This window comes from Schistocerca serialis, chromosome 9 (genome assembly GCF_023864345.2).
Source record: "Schistocerca serialis cubense isolate TAMUIC-IGC-003099 chromosome 9, iqSchSeri2.2, whole genome shotgun sequence".
Taxonomy (NCBI): domain Eukaryota; kingdom Metazoa; phylum Arthropoda; class Insecta; order Orthoptera; family Acrididae; genus Schistocerca; species Schistocerca serialis.
The window spans coordinates 38,417,789-38,444,969 of record NC_064646.1 but is presented as its reverse complement, the minus strand read 5'-3'; the positions used below and the strand labels follow the sequence as shown (position 1 = coordinate 38,444,969).

The window sequence follows — 27,181 nt, the reverse complement described above, 5'->3', positions numbered from 1 at the left end:
ATTCAGTAACTAGCAGGTAAAGTTTGTGTTTAGCCAAGCATGTGGTAGCAATTCAAGCAGTAATTGTTATTATTATTATTATTATTATTATTATTATTATTATTGACGATAATGATAACAGTGGTGGTGCACCCATGCAACCTGCCACCGCGGCATTTCTATGTGGCCTCAGTGGTGGCTGGGCAAAGCAAATGTGCCACCATCGCCTGCACCCAGCACCTCCACTAGCAAATACAAACATATCAGACTGTTGCCAGTGGCGACTCATACACTTGCATCTTCTCTGTGGTACACAAATGTTCTCAAGTACACTTGCTCTATGCCAGTGTTCATTCAGTTGTCCGTACAGGACTCATGTACACTGACACTTAATAGTTGTGTTGATGTTTCTCTAACCTTATCATTATTCGGTGTGCAGTTATCAGCTGACATATTTTTTTGTATGTAGTGGTTCTCATTAAAAAGTGTAGATACAATAGTTTTGGTGACAAGATAGTTCATTCTACGAGTGTCTTTCACAATTTAAATGGCTGCAGTGTTGATTCAATTGCTACAACAGCAGCAGTTAGACTTTTTTGTCAGTTATTTATAAATTTGCCGGGAGAACTGGTCCCCCAGTCACTGCCACCTACCCCCTCCCCCCCCCCCCCCCCTCCCAGCTTTTCCACAATTTTGAGAAGCAAATGAAGATTAGGACACATACATGTGATGCCTGCAGCAGCAGTTTACAGCATTTAATGTAGAGGATCCATCATTGCAAAAAGCTTTTTTCTTGTTGTGGATTGCACCCGAAACATTTCATTTGCATCAAAAACTTGCCCCATTGAAAGACCCATCAGCGTTTTCACTTTCTGAAATGTGACTTGCTTAGTGCTTAAGCAAACTCACAGGATGGTTTCCCATGTGGAGTTCTATCTGCAGCAGCAGAAACCAGGCCAGTCCCATGAAGCATGGGTAGGCAGCCTCCATGAGCTAAGTGGAAAGTGTAATTTTGTGTGTGCTCACTGTCAACATTCCTATGCCAGTTCTCTGATTCACGACATCATTGTTCATTCTGCTCTGGACAGAGAGGTCCTTTGGGAGACGTTGCATTTAGTAGATCCAACAGTTGAGCAGGTACTGGCTGTTGCCAGGGCTTTTGAGGTGTCACAAGCTTTGCCTGAAATTTTTGAGGATGTCATGGACGTTGTGTCAGTGTGATTGTTGGCACGGCACCGGAGGCATTCCTGATAGCCTCAATTTGTTCCTCTAATTAATTTGGCTCACAATCAGATACTGTTGTTTTCTGCCACATTTTCTGTCATGTCCTGTTTCCATGTACAATCAAAGCACCACTGCCTGCGGAGGTGTGCCATATTTGCCATTCACCATAGCGAGGCCATGTGGCCACAGTCTGTCACAGTTAACTGTGCAGCCAGGCCTCAGATGCAGGTGTAAAGTTCTCAGAAGTCCATAGTGTAAGGTTTACATTGCACAACAACTGTGCCATTTCCAAATTGACAACAGGTCTTCATTGGCCATCATGAACCTGGAAACATATCATCATCTGGGTCAGTCTGCTCTCTCCTCCCCAAATTGTTGTTTGGCCAGTTATGGAAAACACCCTGTTCCTGTTCAAGGAGAGTTCATGGTCAACATTGTGTATCATCTCGTCAAGAGGGTTATCATGTTTTTGGCAGCAGTGTGACACTGGAGAACAATTTTGGTTTTAATGCCTTCATGGTCTTTAGGTTTGAAATTCAAGACATGGTACATCTTGTTTCACACTCTGTTCCATTCCAGGAAATGGACAACCTCTGCCCTGAATTTGCCCCCCTGTTTTTGCCAGTCTGGGCACAGCAAAGAATTTGAGACGTACATCACCTTCAAATCAATGGCCATACCTAAATTTTGTCTTCATTGGTCCCTGCCCTTCACCCTGAGATTGATAGTCAAGATGGAACTTAATAGGCTGCAGGGCCTGGATCCATTGAACCAGCCACCTCTAGCCATTATTCACAAACCTGCAATGGTGATTCATTTGTGTGGAGGTTTCAAATCCACCATTAATGGTCAGTCAGTCGTGGGTTCTTACCCAATTCCATGGACCGATAAAATCCTCATTAAAGTGGCAGGTGGTGAATGTTTTTACAAAATTCATTTGGCAGAGGCATATTACAGCTTCATCTGGTTCTGCTTTCCAACAGATTAGGGTTATCAGCACCCCATTTGGGTTATACGGTTACATGTGTTTGCTTTTTGGCATCGTGAGTGCCCCCATTATTTTTCAGTGATTCTTAGAATAGTCAATATGCAATGTTTCATGTTGTGCAAACTATCTAGATGACATTTTCTTCACAGAGACCTCACAATAGGAACATCTGGACAAACTTTGGACTCTTTTCACTCAACTGCAAGAGGTAGGCCTTAAGTGCAAACAGCAGAAAAAGTTTTCTCAGGCAGAAGTGGAATGTGTGGACAATCTTTGTTCAAAGGATGGCATCTGTCCTATGCTGCAGCATCTAGCAGATATTGCCAATCATCCTGAGCCATGAAAGCTGCAAGAAACATAACCTATTTTAGGAGAAGTCAGTTACTAGTCAAAATTTATCCCCAATGCAACAAATTTCATTCATTCCTTAAACAACTTGTGAAAGAAAGGTGTTCCTTTTGTTTGTTCTGTGATGGTGTCAAGGTGCCAAGTTATTGCTAATGTCTTCCCTGTATCTTGGTACCTTACACTGGGTAAACAGCTGGATCTTGCCACAGATGTGTGTCAGTACACATTTGTGATGGTTTTGTCTCACACAGAAGCTGATAGTTGTGAGAACCTCTGATATATGCCTCAAAGATATTGACAGCTCCTCAATGCAATTATTTACAAATAGAAAAGACAAGAAGAAAAGACAAAACATTGGCAACTGCCTGTGCAGTCTGTAAGTTCAACGTTTTCCTGTTTGGAAACAAACTGAATCTCATTGATGACCATTAAAATGCTAGTGGTGCTTTAGGCCCCATTCCCAGCTTCCTGAGAGGATCACACAAAGACTTCAGCAGTGGGCTTTATTATTGAGTGTGTATCTATACCAGATTCATTATCATCCCATTGCTTGCCATGCCAATGCAGACATGCTTAACTGTTGGCCCTGACACAAAATTAGCAAAATAGAAGCTATGTGTTTCCAGATTGATGTCCAGCAGGTGTTGGATAGGCTACTAGTCACAGAAAGGCGCACAGAGAAAGCCACTCAGGAAGATCCAGTGCGCTGTCAGGTGTCCCATTTTGTGTCAAGATGTTGGTTTCAATGGCTGCCCGCTAAGGAGTCAGGCCCACTCTGCATTTCTTTACTTCTTCGTAATTGGCTTCTGGTGATTGATGGAACACTCCTCCTCAGTATGTAACTGGACAAAGTCTGCAGTGTCATCTTGCTGGTCCTGCAGTCCCAAATTTTTGCACTTCTGCACCATGGACACTGGGACATAACCCACATGAAAATCCTAGTAAGGTGTTTTGTCTGCTGGCCCAGCATTGATTCAGCAACTGAGAAGCTTGTCTGCTGGTGCAAACAGCGTGCTGACCATCAGGCAGCCTCCAAAAACTTTTGCTCTGTGGCTCACTTCATATCAGCCATGGGACCATGTCCAATCGATTTTGCTGGTTCTTTCTGTCATTTCATGTGGTTGGTTGTGGTGGATGGCCTGTAAAATTACCCATACATCATGCACACCACTTCGGCAGAAGCTACTTTGCTGGCTATAACTCTGATTTTTGCGATCGAAGAAATGGCACAGGCAATAATCTGCGATAATGGCACACAATTTACTTTGGCATCGGTTTGTGATATCTAAATCTGGAATGGTATTACGCACCTCACATCCACATGATTTCACCCCCAACTGAATGGTGATATGGAACGTATGGCATGTACATTTAAGACAAAGTTGGCAAAGTGGTTGGCAGACTCACCTGCCGATATAGTGTTGCCTCTGTTCCTAAGCTCCTACAGGATCATCCCACTGAACAGCCACAGCCCAGTGGAGGTTCCCTATGGCCAGAAACCCCAGATATTGCTACATCTGCTCTGTCCTGTGCCAAAGCCTGTGGTTTGGCCACACCCTTCATGATATGTTGTGGGCGATCTAGTCTGTGCAAGCAGCTTAGGTTGGTGGGTGGGGTGGGTGTCAGCTACAGTTCAGGGGATGCATGGCCAGTGAACATTCACTGTGGTCGCCCGTGAGCCATCACTCCCCCACCATCAGAATCAACTATGCTCTTGCTGGGGCAACAGCCTGCTGAAGCCACAGGGAACACACTTGGAGATCTCTCCTGCAACTGCCCCCCCCCCCCCCCTTTCCAGGAACAAGGTGCCACAGAGGCTCTTTCCCTCGATGTGCTGGTGGGCAATGACAATGTCGAGGTGAAGCCACTGCCCATCCCAGACCCTCAGGTGGTGTCTGGCAGTGGCTGCCCAGACACCACCCGTTTGTTGGAGCGCTGTGTGGACAAAGCCCTGTCGTTGCTGCCTCAAACTTCTGCAGACACATGGTCCACAGAGCCCCCATGTGAAGAGGGCTGTCACTGCAGCCAGTAAACCCTTGTCTGGGCCATTTCCACCTGCTCATCTCGCTGGGCCAGGGACAGCTGACAGCCAATCCCTGTGAGGGCAACGCCTCTTCAGATGCTGATGAGCTGATGGATGCCAATGCTGTCACCATGTAGCTGCCATTGCACTGCTGCCATCACCACTGTTGTCATCACAGGGTGACCTGGACGGATTGAATGGCTTCTTTACTTGTGGTGACTTTCTGCCATCTGCAGTCCTGCTGATGTTTTCCTCCTTTTTTGTGCACTGGTGCTTGTCATATTGGCTCTGTGGAAGAGGAGAGGGATGTGGCGGTGCACCGTGAAATCCTCCAGTACAGCATTTCTACACAGTGCCGGTGGTGGCTGGATGAAGCAAGCGTGCCACCGTCACCTGCAGTCAGCATCTCAGCCAGGATATGAGAACATGTTGAGCCACTGCCAGTGGGGCCTTGTGCCCTCTCATCTTATCCACTGTATGCAAATGTTCTCAAGTCAGACCAGCTCCACACCTGTGTGCATTCAGTTGTCAGTGACAGGGCTCTCTATTTCAAATGATTCGAATGGCTCTTAGCATTATGGGACTTAACATCTGATGTCACCAGTCCCCTGGACTTAGAACTACTTAAAACTAACTAACCTAAGGACATCACACACATCCATGCCCGAGGCAGGATTCGAACCTGGAATTGTAGCAGCAGCACGGTTCTGGACTGAAGTGCCTAGAAGCACTCGGCCGCAGTGCTCGCCCTCTGTACTTCAATAGTTAATAGTTGTGTTAATGTTCTATAACCTTGTCATTATTTGGTGTCCAGTTATCAGCAGACATAATTTTTTTGTATGTATTTTTTGTCAATAATGAGTGTAGATATAGCAGTAATAATGGTATATTTCATGTTTTTGTAGAAAAGCAAATTTTTCTGTGCGTTTTAGCCCCATCATGCATGTGAAATTGATCATTGGCTACAAAACTATAAATAGTAGATGTTGTGTGACTAATTTATGCCTATTAAGTAGACTTCACAATCAAAATATTATTACGTATCCAAAGCTCATTACAGTATTCAATCAAAATAGTGCATACTTTTGCTTGTCTAAGTGGTGACATTTATTTTTAATTTGTCTTTTTCAGGTTCAGTGAATATGTTTCAGTTATCTGTGGTCAATCCATTCATGGGACTGTTCTTCCTTTCAAATTATGGAATACGTTCCTGTAATTTAATCCTTGGAGAAGAGGAAATCCAAAAACTATATAAATCCAATGAGAAATTTGATGCTGTTATCACTGAAGATTTTTATCAAGAATGCTACCACGTATTTGCATTTAAGTTCAATGTGCCTCTGATCCAGATTGTTCCATATGAAGGACATCAGTGGGTTGGTGACAGGGTGGGCAATCCATCAGAAATTGCTTACTTTCCAGATCCTCTCTTCGCTTACTCCGACCACATGGATTTCTTTCAGCGGCTTAACAATGCTGTGTTTGGAACAGTGGGAAGGCTTTTTCGACAATGGTACATACTGCCAGGCATGGATGCTGCAGTTCAGAAACGTCTCAATGATTCAGCAATTCCTAGTTTGGCCACCTTGGAAAAGCAAACGTCATTGATGCTCATTAATTCCCATATGAGCATTGGATATATAAGACCACTAGTGCCAAATATTATAATGGTTGGTGGCATGCATGTAAAGCCACCAAAGCAACTTCCAGAGGTGAGCTGTTTGTTCTGGCAGCATCAATTACTTTTTCGCTTCTGCAGTATTATAAATTTAGGGATGTAGACATTGAAATTGATACATTTGTTCATGAGAACCTGGTCTTTCTGTTGTGAGAGAACTATCTTTTCTTTGTGTGTACTGGATGACAATAGCACAAGCATTTGCACAGATTTGAAGTGTTGGTGAGCAGCCTGCCTCCACAAATATGGCATGAGCATGTCTGACTACCACGTACAGGGTATAGGTTTAAGTCCCTGTCCTGCCAGAGATTTTCCTTGGTTTTCCTTGATCCAAGGTTTGGAAAGGGTGCACTGAGGCTTATTAGACTGATGATAAAAAGTAGCAGCTCCAATGTGAAAAAGCTTATAATGGCCGGGAGACTGGTCTGTTGATCACATGTCCCTCAGTATTATAAATGTAGGTATGTAGACATTGGCAGGTCGATAGACACACAAACAAACACAAACATACACACAAAATTCAAGCTTTCGCAACAAACTGTTGCCTCATCAGGAAAGAGGGAAGGAGAGGGGAAGACGAAAGGAAGTGGGTTTTAAGGGAGAGGGTAAGGAGTCATTCCAATCCCGGGAGCGGAAAGACTTACCTTAGGGGGAAAAAAGGACAGGTATACACTCGCACACACGCACATATCCATCCACACATACAGACACAAGCAGACATATTTCTGCTTGTGTCTGTATGTGTGGATGGATATGTGCATGTGTGTGAGTGTATACCTGTCCTTTTTTCCCCCTAAGGTAAGTCTTTCCGCTCCCGGGATTGGAATGACTCCTTACCCTCTCCCTTAAAACCCACTTCCTTTCGTCTTCCCCTCTCCTTCCCTCTTTCCTGATGAGGCAACAGTTTGTTGCAAAAGCTTGAATTTTGTGTGTATGTTTGTGTTTGTTTGTGTGTCTATCGACCTGCCAGCGCTTTCGTTCGGTAAGTCACCTCATCTTTGATTTTATATATAATTTTTCCCACGTGGAATGTTTCCTTCTATTATATGTAGACATTGAAATTGATACATTTGTTCATGAGAACGCGATTGATAGAAGATGATGATCTTCATGGCCTGAGTGCAAAGCTATTGTTAGTTCTAGACAAACATAAGACAATTTAATACTGACTTTAATTGTTGAATGTTATTAAGTCATGTATCAAATGATTATTTGGTTTGCTGTCATATCCATTATAAGAGGTAATTACAGAAGATTTACAGATTCTGGAAATAGATGAAATTGCTAGTGTACTACATGAATTCCAGGTTCAAAATTACTAGCTGGTCATATGTGTAAAAAAAATGAGAATGAAATCAACCCAACGATAAGCTAATGGATAAACTTAATTAATCCTACTTCAGTTACAGAAATATCTTTCACTACTTAGTGACCAAATAAACTAGGCAAAAAATGATTGATAGAGCAAGGGAAGGAGAAGGAGGAGTAACCATGGGTGGGGGGGAATCTATCTACTAACTACCAACATTTTCAATTCTTGCATTATTCTATCAAGGTTCTTTTGGGCTTGCTGCAGTTGCGAAATGTGAGTTGCATCACATGTGTAGTCGAAAGTACATCCCAATATAGCAGAAGCAATAATAATATAATTTACTTAGCTGAAATATTATACTGCAGGTCCCTGTGTTTTGTAACTATTACATCAGACACTTTTCTTTTCACACGCATGGTTTATTTGACAATATACAGTGAACCAAAACTCTGGCAAAGATTTCATACAACATCTAAACCACAGAGACACTGTGTTGTGTAACCATAACCATGAAACATTTTGTAGATTTATGACAATTAATACATTTCATGTTCTTGTTATAACATCAGTTACTATTTATTTTACTGTTCAGAAACAATTTTACAAAAGTTTTCAGATTATTTAACTGTTTCACCTAATATTTATAACATTACACTTTTTTATGAAATTTTCTATCTTATGACGTCAAAATGTGGTTTTTTACTCTTTGCTCTCTCTGTGATTGAGATGCAAAACTGTCACTTTCAAAAGGCTTCATCACTAGCCGCACATATTTTCATTAATTTTTCACTACCTCAATCACGTGATATCTGGTTTTCCTCAGTCAGCTTTTCTCTTTTGTACAGAAGCTGAAAATGTAAGGTTCTACAAACAACAATGTTCCCATTCTTGTGTGCTCTTTCCCCCTTTATCAATTTCCACAGTTACATTAGTATACTTTCAGAATGAAGTTAACCATGCTATTTGCATCAGAAGATGTTATTTTGTGCAACATAATAACACATAAAAATAATAAACTTCCAAAATGATAAACCATTAATCAGAAACACACAGGTATTGAGTATTTCACTAATCTGAAGCATTGTTTTCTTTTGCTGTTTCTAGCTTAGACATGTGGGAGTTCCTGATCACAGTGCTCATAGAGGAATGTGAGAGAGCAGACAAACTGATTCACATGCACTTTATTGCTTAACACAGAGACACAAAAAGTATGTGCATGATACAATAGCAAACAGCAGACTGTGTATATGAAACGTACTCCCCTCACTGGAGGTCAGTCTTTGGCCAAAGAGTCTTATTATCTCACCCTTGTATTATTGGTGATGAGGTCAGAACAGAGACCCACCTTCCCTGACCTCTCCCCAACTTCTCACAGTGGGAAAGCAGAGTACTGGGGGATGAGGTTACCAGAGGTCACATCTGCCATGTTATCATCGCACAGTGCACATGACTGACTGTGCCATGGCTGGTTTCTAATACAGTGCAGTGAGAGAGAAGAAAAAATATGTGGCATTTTATCCACATCCTATCTCAATAAAGGTGATATTGGCTGAGGCAGGATGGAGATCAGTGAAGGTGGCCATAGTGGGATTGTAGGCCTGCATCGAGGTTGTCAAATTGTTGGGAGAATGCTGGGTTATTTTTCAGGCCCTGTGTGCATCCACAGAGGCAAGTATTGCCTCCTAGGATTCATTATTGGGGGGAGGGGGGGGGGGGACCTCATCAGCCAATAATCTTGATGTAATCATGGCCAGTTCAATGTCACTGGGCAGATTGTAGCAGTCTGGAAATAAAATTTTCATACTGCAGCAGAGTGTGCTCTGGTATGAAAGTTCCTGGCAGATTAAAACTGTGTGCTGGATCAAAACTTGAACTCGGGACCTTTGCCTTTGCCTTTGCCTCTGCCAACCGAGCTACCCAAACATGACTCACGACCCATCCTCACAGCTTTACTTCCTACAGTACCTCATCTCCTACCTTCCAAACTTAACAGAAGTTCTCCTGCAAAACTTGCAGAACTAGCACTCCTGAAAGAATGGATATTGTGGAGACATGGCTTTGCTGCAGCAGGAGGGGTGTTCCCAGAATTAAATTTTCACTCTGCAGTGGAGTGCACACTGACAAGTAACTTCTGGCAGATTAAAACTGTGTGCCGGACTGAGACTCGAACTTAGGATCTTTGTCTTTCACGGGCAAGTGCTCCGTCATCTGAGCCACCCTAACAAGACTCATGACCTGTGCTCAGAGCTTGAATTCCACCAGTACCTCATCTCCTACCTTCTAAAATCAACAGAAGTTCTCCTGTGAAACTTGCAGAAATAGTTGTAGACCGAAAATTTAATTCTAGAAACACCCCCCAGGCTGTGACAAAGCTGTGTCTCCACAATACCTTTTCTTCCAGGAGTGCTAGTTCTGCAAGTTTTGTAGGAGAACATCTGTGAAATTTGGAATGTGGGAGACGAGATACTGGCAGAAGTAAAGCTGTGAGGTCATGCTTGAGTAGCTCAGTTGGAAGAGCACTTGTCTATGAAAGGCAAAGGTCCCGAGTTCACGTCTCGATCTCACACACAGTTTTAATCTGCCAGGAAGTTTCAATAAAGCTGTTGTTAACCTGTCACTGATGATTCTGTTCATTGACCATGCAGGCTGGTATAATATGATTTTATGCATAGTTTCATGCTACATATCTGTGTGTGGAAATGTCAAACACGAATCCTGAGGGGCAGGTAGGTCACACATAGAGAACACATGTGCGCTGCAACAAAAACTCATTGTACTGACCTGTGTCTGAGAAAGATCAGGCACTGCATTCTCTCTTGGCTGTACACATGTGTGTGTCTGCTGCTGATGTCTTTATGGTTGCTGTCACATTTGTCTGGGTCATGCAGGGAGATGCCAACAGACTACTGTCTTGTGAAGGCAGCTGTGTATCAAGTGGCAAATTACGGGTACAGATTCATCACTACTCAACAGATTATGGATTCCTCACATCAATTCTGGTGAGAGATGAAAGCAACAGAGGAGATCCACACCTTAGATTTCAAACATCAGTGGCCAAAAACTGCCAAGGAAATTTTTTATGTAGGTCTGGGATTGGTGCTTACTTCTGAGCCACTGTCGATCAGAAAGTATTCATCTGTTGAGTGATCTGGCATGTAGAGTCTACCACTATCATTTAGAGCTGGCCAAAACTAGTGCGTGGCATCATCATGTGTTGTGATATGGATTGTGTCTCACATTTCAGTGCTTGCACAGCCTGGAAAAGTTGCATACCTGGTCACAAAAATGAGTGTGAAGCCAATTCAACCAAGTCCACAAAGACACATCAGTATGTGGAATTGGGTATGGTTGGTGCTGCAGGCTAAACGTCAGCAGCTTCACATTAGGAGCTAGTGATGCCACTCTTGTGAGTGCACGCAACTGCTCTGATCACATTGACTGCGGGTGGTAGCGGATCAACGTGTCATGTTAGGAATGTAGTGGCACTGGTCATTGTTGTTTGGTATGTTAATGTATTGTTGCTACAAGATCATGAAAAGTCTGTTCCATCATTTTGTTTTCATGGGAGATCATTACCATCTGTATATTTGGTGTCATTCTAATGAGCCACAGCGTCCAAAGCATAATGTTCGTCATGAGCGATGAGGTGATAGATTCACAGAGACGTCTCCAAAGCTGAGATGGTGCTCTGCTGCCAAGCATATCCTCCTAAATCATCATTTGCAGCTGTTGCTATCATGTTCTTGTGAGCCAGTGGAGCGATCCCTCTTTGGCAGTGATGAATTTGCCATTAGCTGGTGGTGCTGATATGAAGTTGCTAATGTGGCTTCTGAGGAGAGAATGTATTACAATGATACCATAAATAAAACTAGAGAAAACTTTGCAAATGGTGACAAAACTTCTTTGCATTACAATTTTGATATGGCGCAATAAGTACACATACCAAGCATTCCTTTGCAGCTGGGCCCTATGTAATTTTTAGTGCCATTTAAGGTCAGTATTTGGGTGTTATGTGCAACCACAAATAAACAAATGAACTATCTTATTCCTGAGAGTGCCAGCACAACTAAAAGTTCTAATTCTATCACTAGACATTTTCATCCTCATTTAGAAAATAACAGTTTGCGAGAAAAAACAAGAGGATTTGCTAAAAGAAAAACAAGAAAATTGTCATTCATGCCAGTAGGCTACACAAAATTTACTTGTGATTGGGCCTGTGAGCTTTTATTTAAAAAACACTCAGAGTAACTTATGTCTTCTCTTTGTCAGACTCAGTTGATTGCATTGAAAGATCAACACCAACAACTAATGTTAATTCCACTGTGATGGTTGGAACCGAAAAAGGTGAAGTTCTTGTCCCTTATAACTCAGTACAACCATTTTGAGTTCAATGAGGAGAAACCATGACAAAGGAACATCAAGAATACCACTTCATAAACATCAGACCGTACTGTAAAGACTAATTCAAAGACGTTTTATGTCCTCAAGTTGAACTTAAACCTGTTGCTGAAACAAACAGTAATGCAGCTGCTGATCCCAATCCAGATGATTCACAAGCAGTTCCTGCACTCACAAAGAAGCATCAAAATTGCTCAGTTTAATTGTGTTTGACTGTGTAGTTGCAAAACTCATTGTATACTATTTAAAAGAGGGAATTTAAAGCTGTGTTTTGGCATTTAATTAATTTCTGAGATGTAGAATATAAATCTTCTGTGTTACTTTGAACTTTTGAATGCACTTTCCTCAAAATGTCAATTTTCATTTAATAAGTTTTAAATATCTATAACTTAAAGGAAAAAAGTAGTCATGGTGGTTGCACCAAATTATTTAGGGTTTAATGCCTAATTTGAAAATATTAATGACTCAGAATTGACAGTTTCCAACAAGAGGTCCCTTTTTTACTTTTTACCTCACATTTCCCTTTTCTCACCGGCCGTGGTGGCCAAGCGGTTCTAGGCTCTTCAGTCTGGAACCGTGCTGCTGCTACAGTTGCGGGTTCGAATCCTGCCTCGGGAATGGATGTGTGTTATGTCCGTAGGTTAGGCAGGTTTAAGTAGTTCTAAGTCTAGGGGACAGATGATCTCAGATGTTAAGTCCTATAGTGCTTAGAGCCATTTGAACCATTTCCCTTCTCTCGAAGCATTTGTGTACCTGATAGACAATCAACAACATAAATCTCAGAACTGCTAGGCAGTGATATTACTTATTGTGGTTATTACACTGAGATAATTCTAAGCATAATATTTGGTTTATACACCATATTCAAAATTTATTTTGCATGTATTGGTAATAATAGATTAAGCAAAATGGAACATTATAAAAGTAAAAATTTCTCATATTAATAAAATTAATTTTAGGACTTGAAGAAGTACCTTGATGAAGCAAAAGAAGGAGTGGTATACTTCAGTATGGGGTCAAATCTAAAAAGCACTGATATGCCAGAAGAGAAAAGAGCAGCTTTCTTAGGAGCATTCTCCAAAATAAGACAGAGGGTGCTATGGAAATGGGAGGATGATAACCTTCCCAATATTTCACCAAATGTGATGATTAGTAAATGGCTGCCACAGTCAGATATTCTTGGTGAGTGAGTTACAGTAACATATTTGTTTGTAATAGTGTGAACAGAGTTTTTTTTAATTTTTTGTATCTGTGTGATCAAAATCAACAAACAATAAAATATTTTAGAGGGAAGGGTCACTGAAAGGTTAAGTTTCACAGCCAGAGAGCATATAAACCTAAAACTGGGTTAATTTGGAAAGTTAACCAGCACTCTAACTTACAGAATACACAGCAGGGCATAATGAATATGAACCACTTTCACTTTATCCAGTAAATGGCTTTATCTTAATCAGATTAATGCTTATTAATGATTAGTTCACCTTTACAAAGAAGACTAGCAGAATTAGTAGTATCAAACAACAGAAAGTCCAGGGTGGAAGAACAACTATACGGAAAGGATAGGTTGCTACTCACCGCACAGAGGAGGTACTGAGTCACAGACAATCACAAAGAAAAAGAGTGCTAGAAATATTTTAGCTTCCAGAAAAAGTCCTTCTTCATAAACAGGTGTGTTAAATGTTGCAGGTTTCAAGTTACCTTCTTAGTTCCATAGAGAAAATATGGAGAAAGGAGGAGTTGACACATTTGTCAGAAACTGTTTTGCTTTCAAGAATATTAATATTCCTTGATAATAGTACGTATATACAGATCACCTTCAGGGAATTTTAACTTCTTCATAAAAAATCCAGAAGCTCTGTTGTCCCATTTCACAGGGAAATAGTGGTTGCTGGTGATTTGAATGCGGATTTATTGAAAAGCTCTGTCAGTGTACATTATTGCAGTCAGTAACACTATCATTCAATTTAGTTCCTACCATGCACTTTCCAACTAGGATATGTAAATGATCTGAGACAGTTATTGATAATATCTTTGTAAACAAATCTAGGGAAAAAAGTCGTATCACAAAACCAATAGTAAATGGGCTATCTGATCACAGCATGCAGCATCTTATGTTAAATGTCAAAACTTGTCAGGATAAATCTGAGTACAGGAAGGTAACAAATAAGTCAAACATTGAGAATTTCAGGGAATTGATCAAAGACATGAATTGGATAGACGCTTATAATAATTCTGACTCAAATGGAAAATACAAAGCATTCATTAATAAAGTTACCTCCACTTTTGAAAACTGTTTTCCCCTAAAGGTAAATCACACAGAAGTCAAAAAATAAACCATGGATTACACAAGGAATAAAGATATCATGTTGGATGAAAAGGAGACTGTACCTACTATCTAGGAACAGCTCTGATGTTAGCATTGTATTGCATTACAAAGAATATAGCAAAATATTGAGGCAAGTAATCCAGAAATTGAAGCAGCCTTATTAAGAGAATAAGATAATTACATCGGGCAACAAAATAAAAACTGTAGGGGATATAGCAAAGACAGAAACAGGTGGGGCCAAAACAGAAGAGGAACAGATAGCTCTAAAAATAAATGAGACTCTGGTAAGAAGTGCATGTAGTGTTGCAAACCTCTTAAACAAGTACTTCATTTCTGTTACTGACAGCTTGAGGTTGTCAGTTTCGGTGAATGGTGCAATGAAGTATCAGAGAACAGTCTTTAAAAATAACTTCAGTAAAATGGAAATGACACTCACATCTCCCAAAGAAGTAGCATCCATCATAAAATCCTTAAAATCTAAGTATTCTGGTGTTTGTGATAACGTATTAATGAAGTTAATCAATGATTGCGCATGCGGCTTGAGTTCTATCTTACTTGTGTAATCAATCTCTTATCAGTGGAACATTTCCAGACTGGCTAAAATATGCTGAAGTTAAGCCTCTTTACAAGAAGGGGGATAAAAGGATACCATCAAACCATCGACCAATTTCACTTTTGCCGGCTTTCTCAAAAATATTTGAAAAGGTTGTGTTCAAGCATCTCTTTAAGCATCTGACTGCAAATAATATATTTTCCAATTCACAGTTTGGCTTTTGTAAGGGTTCTGGTATAGAGAAAGCTATTTACACGTACAGTGAGAGTGTACTTAATTCATTACATAATAAATTAGAGGCTACCAGCATTTTCTGTGACCTATCAGAAGCCTTTGGCTGTGTGAACCACACCATTCTCTTAAGTAAATTACAATATTACAGTGTCACCGGCAATGCTGTGAAATCGTTTGAGTCTTATGTAATGAACAGGAAACAAAAGGTGTCATTGCAAAATATCTGTGCAGTAAGCAGTCAGTCTTCATCTGACTGGGAATTAATTACATGTGGTGTTTCTCAAGGTACCATCTTGGGTCCATTGGTTTTTCTTGTGTACATTAATGCCCTCTTGTCTGATACATTGCCAGGTGCTGAGTTTGTTTTGTTTGCAGATGATACAAACATTGTAATAAGTAGCAAGTCAAGTACAGATTTAGAAATAGCTGCTAATAAAATTTTCACTGACATTAAAAAATCATTTAAAGCTAATTCACTCTCACTAAGCTTTGAAAAGACCCACTATATGCAACTCAGAACCTATAAGATATTTCCTTCAGCATGTGTATAACATATGAAGACACACACAGTTTGAAGAGGTTGACAGTGTTAAATTTCTGGGATTACAACTCGATAATAAATTCAGTTGGGCAGGGCATACAATAGAATTGCTTAAGCACCTAAACAAATCTGCATTTGCAGTGAGAAAGGTGTCAGATGTAGGAGATATAAATACAAAAAAAACTTGCAGACTTTGCTTACTTTAATTTTGTTATTCCATACGGGATTGTATTCTGGGGTAACTCATCAACATTTATGGGGTTGCTTCATCCATATGGAAAATATGGTAACCCTCTGGGTTTCCACTCATCACACACCAGCGTGACTGCCAGTGCTACCACAGCATTCTGCAAGATGCTGATGCATGCTGTTGCTATCCAACTCGGCTGTTTCATTACCTCACTGTGTGGGGCCGACAGCCACGTCATGGCTCGATCAAACATCAGAGGGCAGAGCAGCACCACATCCTGGCCTGCATGCGCTGCCAGTGATCTGCGCCACCACAGTTCACTGACAAATACACTAGCAACACCCTGGAGTGGAGAACTCTCTCTCTCTCATCCACTACTGTACACTCATTTTAGTGACTCGGATTATGCTCTCAGGAATTACTTCCGAGTTATTCTTATTGTCTACTCTGTCATCACTGTAGTCTGGACCTCCTGCCTGATTTGGATTTGTCTTCTCATTAAAGCTGTTAGAACACTGTGTGTGTAGTTACTACACAAAACATTACTTATAGTGACTTCTCGGCAGTGTGACACTAAAACCAAATATTTCTCCCTTCTTTCCTTCATTGTGATCAAGTATTAATCTCCCTCTGAATTTGTATCTCCCTTACATCCCTCCATTAACTGATTAACTATTCCTTGTTGCTTATGATGCATCTCATCAATCTATCGTTTGTTTTATAACAACAAAAATAATCAGTTATTGCTAATACAATGAAAACGGATAGATAAAATATCTATTCACCAAGTGGCGGCAGTGGAACACAAACACAAAAGGATTTAACTTTTACAAGCTTTCGCAGTCAGTGGCTTCTTCTTCCGGCAGAAGAGTTGAAGGGGAAGGACAAGGGGTGAAGGAAAAGGACTGGAGAGGTGTAGGGAAACGGGGACAGTTCAGAAAAGTTACCCAGATTTCTGAGTTAGGAAAGACTTACCACACGGGATGAGAAAGAAAGTCTTTCAAGTAAGTCTCCCCTGACCCAGGGTTCTGGGTGACTTTTCTGAACTGTATCCCTTTCCCTAAACCTTTCCAGTCCTTTTCCTTGGCCGCTCTTCCTTCCCCTTCTACTCTTCTGCCAGAAGAAGGAACCACTGACTCTGAAAGCTGGTAAAAGTTAAATTCTTTTGTGTGTGTTCCCCTGCCACTGCTTGGTGAGTAGATTTTTTATCTACCCTTTGTTTTAGTTACATTGTACCATAAATTTCTTTTCTCCCCAATTCAGTTCAATACATTTCCATAAGTTTTCCAGTCTATCTATAGACTCTTTCTAATTTCTCTGTAGTACCACTACTATATAGAAGTTCCACAGTTAACCACGGAATATTTTTTTGTAGATATTTTTCTTTTATAGCCAAAAGGTAAACATATTTTCATTGGTAGGCCTCTGTACAAAGCATTCTGTTATCAACATAATTATGAATGCTATCTTTTTTAGTTAAAGATCTAAAATCACATTCTCACATGATTAATGCAGCATTTACCAATAAAATTATCTATAAATAAGAAAGTAAAGCTATAAAAAATTCACAAACAATGTTTCAGTTGTATATGAATTACGTTATAACAACAAAAATAATCAGTTATTGATAATATAATGTAAATGGAGAGTTAAAAATCTACTCACCAAGTGGCAATACAGGAACACACACACACAAAAGGGTTTAAATTATACAAGCTTTTGGGACCAGTGGCTCCTTCTTCTGGCAGAAGAGTTGAAAGGAAAGGAAGAGGGGTGAAGGAAAAGGACTAGAAAGGTTCAGGGAAAGGGAAGCAGTTCAGAAAAGTCACCCAGAACCGCAGGTCAGGAAAGACTTATTGGATAGGATGAGAGGGAAAGAGTGATTGTTGGGGACTGCACCAGATGAGATTTGAAAAGTTGAGAGCTTAAAGGAGGAAGACAGAGTAATATGCAAGACAGAGATACTTACTAAAACATCATGCATGAGTTAATAAGAGTGAAAAGCTAAGTGCCTTTATGTAACAGAGGTGGGAGGCGGTACGTGAAAAATAGACAAGTCAGAAAATGAAAGATGTAGAAAATTAAAATTGAGTGAAGAAGGGAGTAGTTCCTGTGAATAAATGTTGAGACGGAAGGACTTAACGTAAATTAAGGCCAGGTGGGTGGTGAGAACCAAGGACATGTTGTAGTGCTAGTTCCGTCTAAGAAACGGGTGTCTGGGGAAAGTATTTAGATGGCACTTGAGGTGAAACAGGTACCGAGGTCATGACTGTCACATTGTACAGCATGCTCTGCAACAGGATATTGTGAGTTGCCTGTATACAACCTCTGCCTATGCCCATTGTCCTGACTGATAACTGGATGGTAGTCATGCTGATGTAAAAACCGAATGGTGTTTACATAACAGCTGGTATAGGACATGTGTCATTTCACATGTGGCTCTCCCTTTGATAATATATGTTTTGTCAGTTACAGGGCTGGAATATGTGGTGGTAGGAGGTTGCATGGGGCAAGTTTTGCAGCAGGTACAGTCACATCCATAACACTTTGTTTGCTACTTCAAATCTGATTAATTGGTATATTAAATTATTTACGTATCTGTAACTTTTTAATGCTGATTAGCATAATTAAAATGGAACAAATGTGTTTTAAAGTGTAATTTTTGGGTTGCTTGTGTAGATGTAATGCAGGTCCCGCATTCAACTATGTGAATATCCTCCCAAAACCAGTCTAGAATTTCTCAGGCTAGTACTGAACTGAGACAGTTCTCATCTTCCAGTTCAACTCACTGCTGTGCTGCCATAGCAGTGGATTGCAGGCATCTTAACTCCTTGTCTACATCTTTCATTCCATAGAGTTTACGGAGGTGTCAACTGCTGAAGAGGACAATATTCAGAATATTTTTCTCTCTTCGGCCAGAAAATGAAATTTTCTTGTTCTGAGGAATAATTTGGGTCCACAGATGGATCACAGTATAAGATGGTTGTGTTCTGCTGAGTCTATTACAAATGTTCTGCTGCTCACCAGTCCCTTTAGAATTAGAGCTCACAGAAGTAGACTTTAGTCCATTTAGCCTTGGAAGCATCATACTTGATCTTATTTACAGGTACGGATCAAGTAATCATTTGATATCTTGCTTAATTAATGTTAATTGTGTGGATATTGGAGAACAGGAAAGGTCATACCACAAGCGTTGCACCAGGAAGAACCAAAATTTGGCTCCATTATTGAAATATATTGTGAGCCACTAATTTAGATGTACTTTTGGCAGAACATATTTTGCATTGAAATAGAAGGGAAAAAATCACACTCATATTGGTCTTCAGGTTAACTGGTTTGTAGAAACTTTGATTTAAAGATAAAAGAAAATCAGATTACAAAATTAATATCTTCTGATATCTAGAAAGGTACTATGGGCGTGAACTGAGAGTGAGAGAGAATCACAATCAATGAGCAGTGACACTGGAACATTATGGCCTGTTATCCTACCTGCAGGTGATAATAGCTCAGCATACAGTTGCAGACTGCAGTCTGCTGGGTAGTTTTCCAGTCACAAAAATAACAGACAATGGAAATTGCCGACAAACTATGTCTACCAGGATGCTGGGCTGGCCTTTTTCTGCAGCTTGGTGAGGCCTGTATGAGGAAGTGATGGAGAATAGACTGGGGATACTTTTTTTTTACTATCTGTAAAGGTCCTCATCTGTCTTGACTGGAGGATAGTGCAAAAACTGCTGCAATGCAAAGAAATAACATAATTTCCCAAGAACAGTGTGATAACCAAATAATACTACCTTGTGAAACAAGCTACAGAAATTTCTCTCCCACTTGTCAGTCCTATATCTCCACTCCACTAGAAACATGGAGATTCATTTCTAAACATTCATGAGAAAAATGCAATCAATAAAAATTCTGTAGGCTAATCTATATTTCAAGGAAGGCAGATCCCTCCTTTTGCTCCCTTTTGAGGATCGTCTTTCTTCTTGTAAGTTTTTATCCTCCTGAAGCTGTTAAGTGCAAATACATTGTCTCATGAAATTTGGCTTAAACTTAACTAGTATGTGTCATAAAACTCTGTGTATGGTCATGATCATCATTCAGTTATTTCATGAATTTAGATATATTTAGCAGTTGTTCCATCTCAGCTACACCATTAGCACCCTTTATTGTTTTTGCTTCAGGGATAGTTTTGCACTGGACAGGGTTAGAAATAAACAGCAAAACAATAAATACATCGTCTGGAATATGTATACATTGAGATCAGTATAAATAATGCAAATAAATAAGAAAGTAAATAAAAAATAAGCTGTTCAAGAAAACTGGGTCCACTGATTGAACTTATGATCTGTATGAAAACAGTTTAATTGAAAATATTTCATTCTGTGGTATTTCTTTAGACCTATATTACTTTAATTATTGCTTTTATATTACAGCTCACAAGAATGTAAAACTGTTTATTACACATGGCGGGCTTCTTAGCTCCTTGGAGGCACTGCATTATGGTGTTCCTTTAATTGCAATTCCAATTTTTGGGGACCAGATGCTCAACGCAGACCGTGCAACGAAAACAGGTTATGCAGTCAAGCTCGATTTTGCAAATGTTACAACAGAATCAGCGCAATGGGCACTATCAGAAATTTTAGAAAACCCAAGGTACAGTAATCAAATAATTTATACAGGAATGTTTATTAAAATTTCATTTGCTATTAAAACATAGACTTTTCTCTATGGTTTAAAAGCAGTAATTTTAAATGGCTCAATGCTTGGTATTTTTGAATACATTGACCTTTTATCTTAAGCCATTACACATACTTGAATGGGAATAGTATTCTAACATTTATATGGATGTAAGATATTTGAGACATGCCCCAATTTCAAGGTCCTTTTTGGCTGATAAATTTCTTCCCTAAAATTCCCTTTAGAGTTTTGTTAGTATATTTGCTAATTTTTCTTTTACAATAAATTCTCTAATGGTTTTATCTATTGTCTCTTTATCTATTGGATAAAATGCTTTCTTGAAGTCAACAAGCAGTAAATAATAAAGGTTTGTTGGTTAATATTATGCAACAAATAACTGATATTATGTTAATATTCTTCTGTGTGCAGTGTATTCCTTTTGGAAACCTCACTGATGTTCTCCCAAGTTGTTTCCTTAAAGTTTATTTAACTCTGTTCATAAGAATTTCTGGTACTATGCAATACGACACTGGCAGTGGTGTTGCCTTGTAATTGGTAACATTTTGTTTGCCTTCCTTTTCCTGCAGTAGGTGAATAATGCTGGTTTCCACTCTTTTGGAATCTTTGCTGTTTTCCAAATATTTTCAAAAAGCAACTGTTGACTGAAATGCTTCTGCTGCTATTCTCTACTTCTAAATGTGTTCAAAGTTTGATTTTTAATTGCATATTATGTCAAAATAATTGTAATGGTTATATTGCAATGTTTTAAAAGATATTTGAGAATAGGATGGCTGATATGTTTATGGGAATCAGGTTGCTTAGTTGCCGTAATAACCTGAACACCACTTGTATGAAACTCATATTTATTCTAACTGCACAATTACAAGCCTTGTGAGCATCACCAGTCGAAACGTAAACACCACTGCACAAAGGCATGCACCAAGACCCGCGTCCTAAGAGCATGTCAGTGCACAGAGATACCACTCTGCTGTATTCCGGTGGTCGATGACCGCCACAGAGGCCCCCCCGCCTTCCAGTGCAGAGCACTGTGAGAGAAGGTGATGTAGGTTGGTGTGGTGATCGGTCTGCTGTGATGAAGTCGCAGTGCCACGCCGGTGGGTGTAGCGGGTGGCCAAAACGGGTAACTGGGATCAAGCGGCCTGGCGATGTGGGGGCGTGGTGTGCCGTGAGTGCACGCGAATGCAGAGGTGGCTGTCCTCGTTGGTCAAAGTGGTGATAGCCACCTCCTCCGCATCTGTCGGTACCGCAAACGTGCGTAGGAGTGTAACCTGGGTGGCTGAATCATCCAATGCATGGGGGGGGGGGGGGGGGGGGATGTGTAGGATGAGCAGTGTCCCATCTCGTAGCTGGAGGGACACGTCCGCGGCCGGAAAAGGTGACACGTCGACATGGAAAACGGCGACGCTGGCGTCGTCAGTCTGCATCGGTCGGTCGACAGAAACACTAAAGTGAGGGGAGGGAGGGGTGAAATCTTCACACGCGACCTTTCCTGCAGCCTCTGAGCTGGGGGGAAAACACGAACCACTGGGGTCACACACATCGTCACACGCGTCATAGGTACCGGAGGGGAGTTCGGCGTGTTTGAGATATTAGAGATGGAAGGCAGCACAAAAGTGTGGTTGGGGTGGAAGTTGTATTCTGAAGTTGCCTTGTCATTGAGGCACCAAGCTGGTTTAAGGTGCAAGACAGACACTGTTTGTATTCTACCGTTGCTCAGAATGTCAAAGGTCTGCGGCGAGCGGCTTATCACTTTGTGTGGGCCCGAGTAGGGGGGTGTAGTGCGAGTCATACCGTATCATCGTGCAGCATCACGTAATCACAAACGTGTAGGTCTTTGTGCATGAAGACACGAGGGACCGTGTGTGCTCGTGGGGGCGGGGGGCGTACATTCGCGGCAAAGTGTCGGACGCGTTCTATAAGCGTCGGAAGTTCTGACTGCGGGGGAGGATCGGAATCCTTGACGAATTGTGCTGGGACGATGAGGGGTTCCCCGTACAACAATTCCTCTAGGGAGTCTTGCAAATCGTCTTTGTAAGCCCAACGGACACCTAGTAGTACCCAGGGGAGGGCTTCGGACCAAGATCTGTTGTGGCACATCAGCACTGATTTTAATGTGCGGTGCCAGCACTCGACCGACCCATTGGTTTGCGGGTTTTAGGTGGTTGTATGTAATTTGTTTGCACCGCATAGATCGCATAATTTGCCAAAGAGCACAGCTTCAAATTGTCATCCTCGGTCCGTCGTGACCGAAGATGGGCAACCGAACCACGCGATCCAGGAGGCAATGAAGGCCCGTGCGAGAGAGTCGGCGGTAATGTCTGTTATTGGAATCTCCTCCACCCACCGACTAACACGGTCGATGATAGATAAAATGTATCGGAAACCCTCGGAAGGAGGGAGCGGTCCGACCAGATCAAGATGGACATGACGGAACCTGCCTTTCGGTACCTCAAACGAGCCCAACGGTGGGTATGCATGACGGCCGACCTCAGCACGTTGGCAAGGTATGCGTGCCTGTGCCTAGTTTTCGCAGTCTGCTCTAACCTCAGTCCATACGAATTGCTCTGTTATGAGGCATGCGGTATCCCAAATACTGGGATGTGCTAGGTCGTGGATAGCGGCAAATAACTTACGGCGCAAGGCGGCCGGTACTAGGGGGTGAGCAGTACCTCTGGAGACGTCACAGAGGACTGGTAAGGCCAAACCTGGAATTTGGGGGAGCTCAATTGAGAATGAGGTGGACTCGCTATTCAGTAACTGTTGAATGTCGCCATCCGCTTGTTGCTGGGCAGCTAGGTTGTCGATGTCCCAAGAAAACGAGATCGTACCAACCTGTGACACATAGTCAGCAACGACGTTGTCCGCACCCTCGATATAACTATAACGGACGTCTGTTGTGAATTGACATATTAGGTCCACGTGTCTGAAACGGCGAGAGGGGGGGAGGGAGGGGGGAAGTCAGTTGTGGGATTATGCACAGCATCCGCCAACGGTTTGTGGTCAGTATATACGGTCACTGACCTGCCCTCAATGTCCTCTCAGAAATGCCGAACTGCCTTGTAAATAGCAAAGAGTTCTCGGTCAAAAGTGGACCACTTACGCTGGGAGGCTGACGACTTCTGCGATAAGACACGTAGTGGTTGTGCGGAGCCTGCCACCTGCTGCAGGAGCACAGCGCCGATAGCAGCATCGCTTGCATCAGCCGTGATTGATATTGGGGCGTCAGATACCGGGTGCGCGAGCATGGCAGCGTTCGCTAGTGCCGTTTTTAGTGTGTCGAACACGCGTTGCATGTCGTCGTGCCCCCCCCCCCCCCCCCTCCCCACGGGACCTTGCGGAGCCCTGTAGTATTCTTTCTGATGAGTGCGTCGGTCAACGGAGCCTGTCGGCATGCGGCATGTGGGATGTGCCGCCGGTAAGAATTTATCATCCCTAAAAAATGACGTAGGTCACGGTAGGTCTCGGGCAGGGGGAGGTCGCGTATAAAGTTGACTCTGACGTGGGGTGGGTCCCTTCTGGGGAAACAGTATAGCCCAAAAACATTACACTAGCGGACCGCAACTGAGATTTATCGTTGTTGATTTGGACTCCATTCTCGGCAAAAATACTAAGGACTGTTGATAGGTGCTGTTTGTGTTCCTCGAGGGTAGTTGATGAAATGAGGATGTCGTCCAAATGCGTGTAAAAGTATGGGAGTGAGAAAAGGATGGAGTCAATAAACCGCTGCCAAGCCTGTGCGGTGTTTTTGAGGCCGTACGGCATATAACGGTATTCGTACAGTCCGAAAGGGGTGATAATTGCTGTTTTAGGGATGTCATACTGGTACATGGGGATCTGATGGTACGCTTTTCGGCAATCAAGTACACTGAAAACGCGTGCACCATGCAGTTGTTGGGCTAAATCTTGTATGTTTGGTATAGGGTAGTTGTCTAAAATTGTTCTGGCGTTCGACTGTCGGTAGTCGCCACACAAATGAAATGAACCGTCCTTTTTGAGCACTAGATACATAGGCGAGGACCAATTGCTGTTGCATACTGCGAGGAAGGGGGGGGGGGGGGGGCCCTTCCGTGGTGTTCAAACGGTGAACAATGACAGGTACCATCAGTAATCACGCCTATCACCCGCGGGACACCCTGGGGAACCACACTGGGACTAGGTGGGGTAACACGCACTACATTAGACGTAAGAATGTCACTGACCTGCAGGAAAATGCATCGTTGTGGAGGTATCTGCGCCTCGGTGGAGTTCTCGTGGGTGTATCCCTGCAGTGCAGAAGCGTCCCCTGCTGCCTCCCATGTGCGTGACAGTTCGGCTGACGCGGCGGTGATCAGCTGTTGCAGGCACGCATTTTCGGCGCGAAGGTCGGTGATCTCGAGGCGCTGGGTTGTCAGGCGCGACTGGGCGGTGGAGAGCTCTGTCGTGAGATGGGCGTGTTTGGCTGTCATGGTGGGCAAGGTATCACAGTGTGTGGCAGGGGGAAGGTGGCAAAAATCCCTGGTATCCTGTTGTCAGAAGCGTGATGCAGGAGGGCTGCTGCCTCGAGGTCTGACGGTAACCCAAAGTTGCACAGGAAATCCATACCGATAACGGGGCAGTCGACATCCGCGACGCAAAATGTCCAGGTTCAGCGTAAATCAGGCGAAAGATTTAGTTAGAGTTCGGCTGAACTGTAGACGCGAATTGCGGAATTGTTGGCTGCTCGCAGTGGCACAGCGGGCGTCAATGTCGAAGATGGGGTGCTCGACTTAGGAATAACACTAGCATCGGCGCCCGTGTCCACAGGGAAGTAGGGTGTGCTCATCCCGTCATGGATGTACAGTCTGCCGGCAGGGTGAGCAGTGGGGGTGGTCAGTTGATAATGTTTATGGCTCACTAAACTGCTGATGCAAGCCGTGGCGCCTATTCTGACTCGCGGTTCCCATTTGGGTAGTTGCAGGGTGTGCGACAAGAACACGCAGCATAGTGGGTATGCTGGGTGTTGTGCCTGAGCCGGCGAGCCGGCAACTTCACGTGGCGTGTTCTGTTGTGCCTGCGTCGAGGTGGGTGGGGCAACCGGTCGAGGAACCATAACAAGTACGGCCGTCTGGCCACCAGGGGGCTCCATCGGCTGTTGCTGTGAGCTCCGAGCCCGGCCTCTGCCGGCCGGCCGGTGAAACATAGTAGACGTGACGGCAGTCTCGCCAACATTCGGAGTATCGGAAAAACAGGAGGACACGACCTGGCGATGTTTGATGATGGAATATGCCTGGTCCACCAGTCGTAGTTTTTCCTCCAGAGCGGAGTTTTGGTAAGCCAACAGGTGTAGTTGGAGGTCTGGCGGTAATTTCACAAGCCACAAGCCACAACGCCCAGAGTGCGAGGTTGGGGAGTTGCCTCTTGCCCACCTGGGCCCTTAATTGGTGCCAAAGTTGTGAAGCCGTACAGTCCCCCATTGGCACATCGTGATTTATGTAGTGGATGGCTTCTGCTGGAGGGTGCAATAAACACTCGATGATGCGAGCTGTTGCGATGGCATATTTGTGCTGGTTTGGTGGCGAGAGCAATAGGTCACTGACCAGGTCCGGTTCCTCGTGGAGGTGGGTAATTAAACAAATGAAACGTGCGTCGTCTCCCCACACTACGTGAATGTCCATAATATTGTCCACTAACACAAACCATGATATAGCGTTGTCGTTCTGTAGTTGTGGCAGCTTCGGAAACTGCCCTACAGGTGGCTACTGTGGCATTGTGGGAAGATGGCGATGGGTGGGGGGGGGGGGGTGGGGGGGGGCAGCTGAGGCCCGGAAACTCATATAGGGTCGAGAGTCTGTACTGTAGTGCAATTAGGCCTCTGCCCACGTGACACACACGGCACGGGAGCAAACGCAGTAGGCGCAGGCACTGCGGCAGCTGCAAATGCGGTCGCATGCTGTTGGTATGTCGGGAACATAGCGGTATGCGCTTTGGGTGAAAGTAACTGGTTGTGTATCGGGCTGGTATGTAACATATTCATACGGGATGTTGCCGAGCAGTGTGCTGAGGGAAGTACTTGTTTCACCTGTGGTATGAAGTTCGGAAACTGCCACGCGTTTGGATGAACTGCAACATGTGTGGGCCACGGTGCGTGGACTGTACTAGTGGGGTTATGTTGTGCACACAGGTTTAACACTGTATTTGGAGCCGTCGATGGCTGAATTACCGGCAATTTGTCCATGAATGAAATTGTAGGCAAACTCATGGCGAGCTCCAGGTCACAAATCACGTGGTGGTTCATCGGTGTGTAATGGTGGCAGGAGGAAAGATGAGAAACACACGTACTGTGGTTGTATCGAAAAAGTCCGGGGTCACCACTATGGGAATCAGGTCGCTTAGCTGCCGTAATAACCTGAACACCACTTTTATGAAACTCATATTTATTCTAACTGCACAATTACACATATACACACATAAACAAGCCTCGCGAGCATCACCGGTCAAAACGTAAACACCACTGCACAAAGGCACGCACCAAGACCCATGTCCTAAGAGCGTGTCAGTGCGCAGAGATACCACTCTGCTCTATTCCGGTGGTCGATGACCGCCACATGTTAAAAGTTTGTTATTGAATTCCATTTTCTACATCTACATCTACATCCATACTCTGCAAGCCACCTGACGGTGTGTGGCGGAGGGTACCTTGAGTACCTCTATCGGTTCTCCCTTCTATTCCA

The 27,181-nt window shown here is 42.8% G+C and overlaps 1 protein-coding gene across 1 annotated transcript in view; it reads left to right on the top strand.

Moving 5' to 3' along the window:
* Nucleotides 1-27,181, top strand: part of LOC126418698 (UDP-glycosyltransferase UGT5-like) — a 131,339-nt gene that overhangs the window by 97,681 nt on the left and 6,477 nt on the right. Inside the window, exons 3-5 of the mRNA XM_050085593.1 lie at nucleotides 5,694-6,274; nucleotides 12,910-13,132; nucleotides 20,228-20,447. Coding sequence (XP_049941550.1) covers nucleotides 5,694-6,274; nucleotides 12,910-13,132; nucleotides 20,228-20,447 — 1,024 coding nt within the window. The remainder of the gene's footprint in view (nucleotides 1-5,693; nucleotides 6,275-12,909; nucleotides 13,133-20,227; nucleotides 20,448-27,181) is intronic.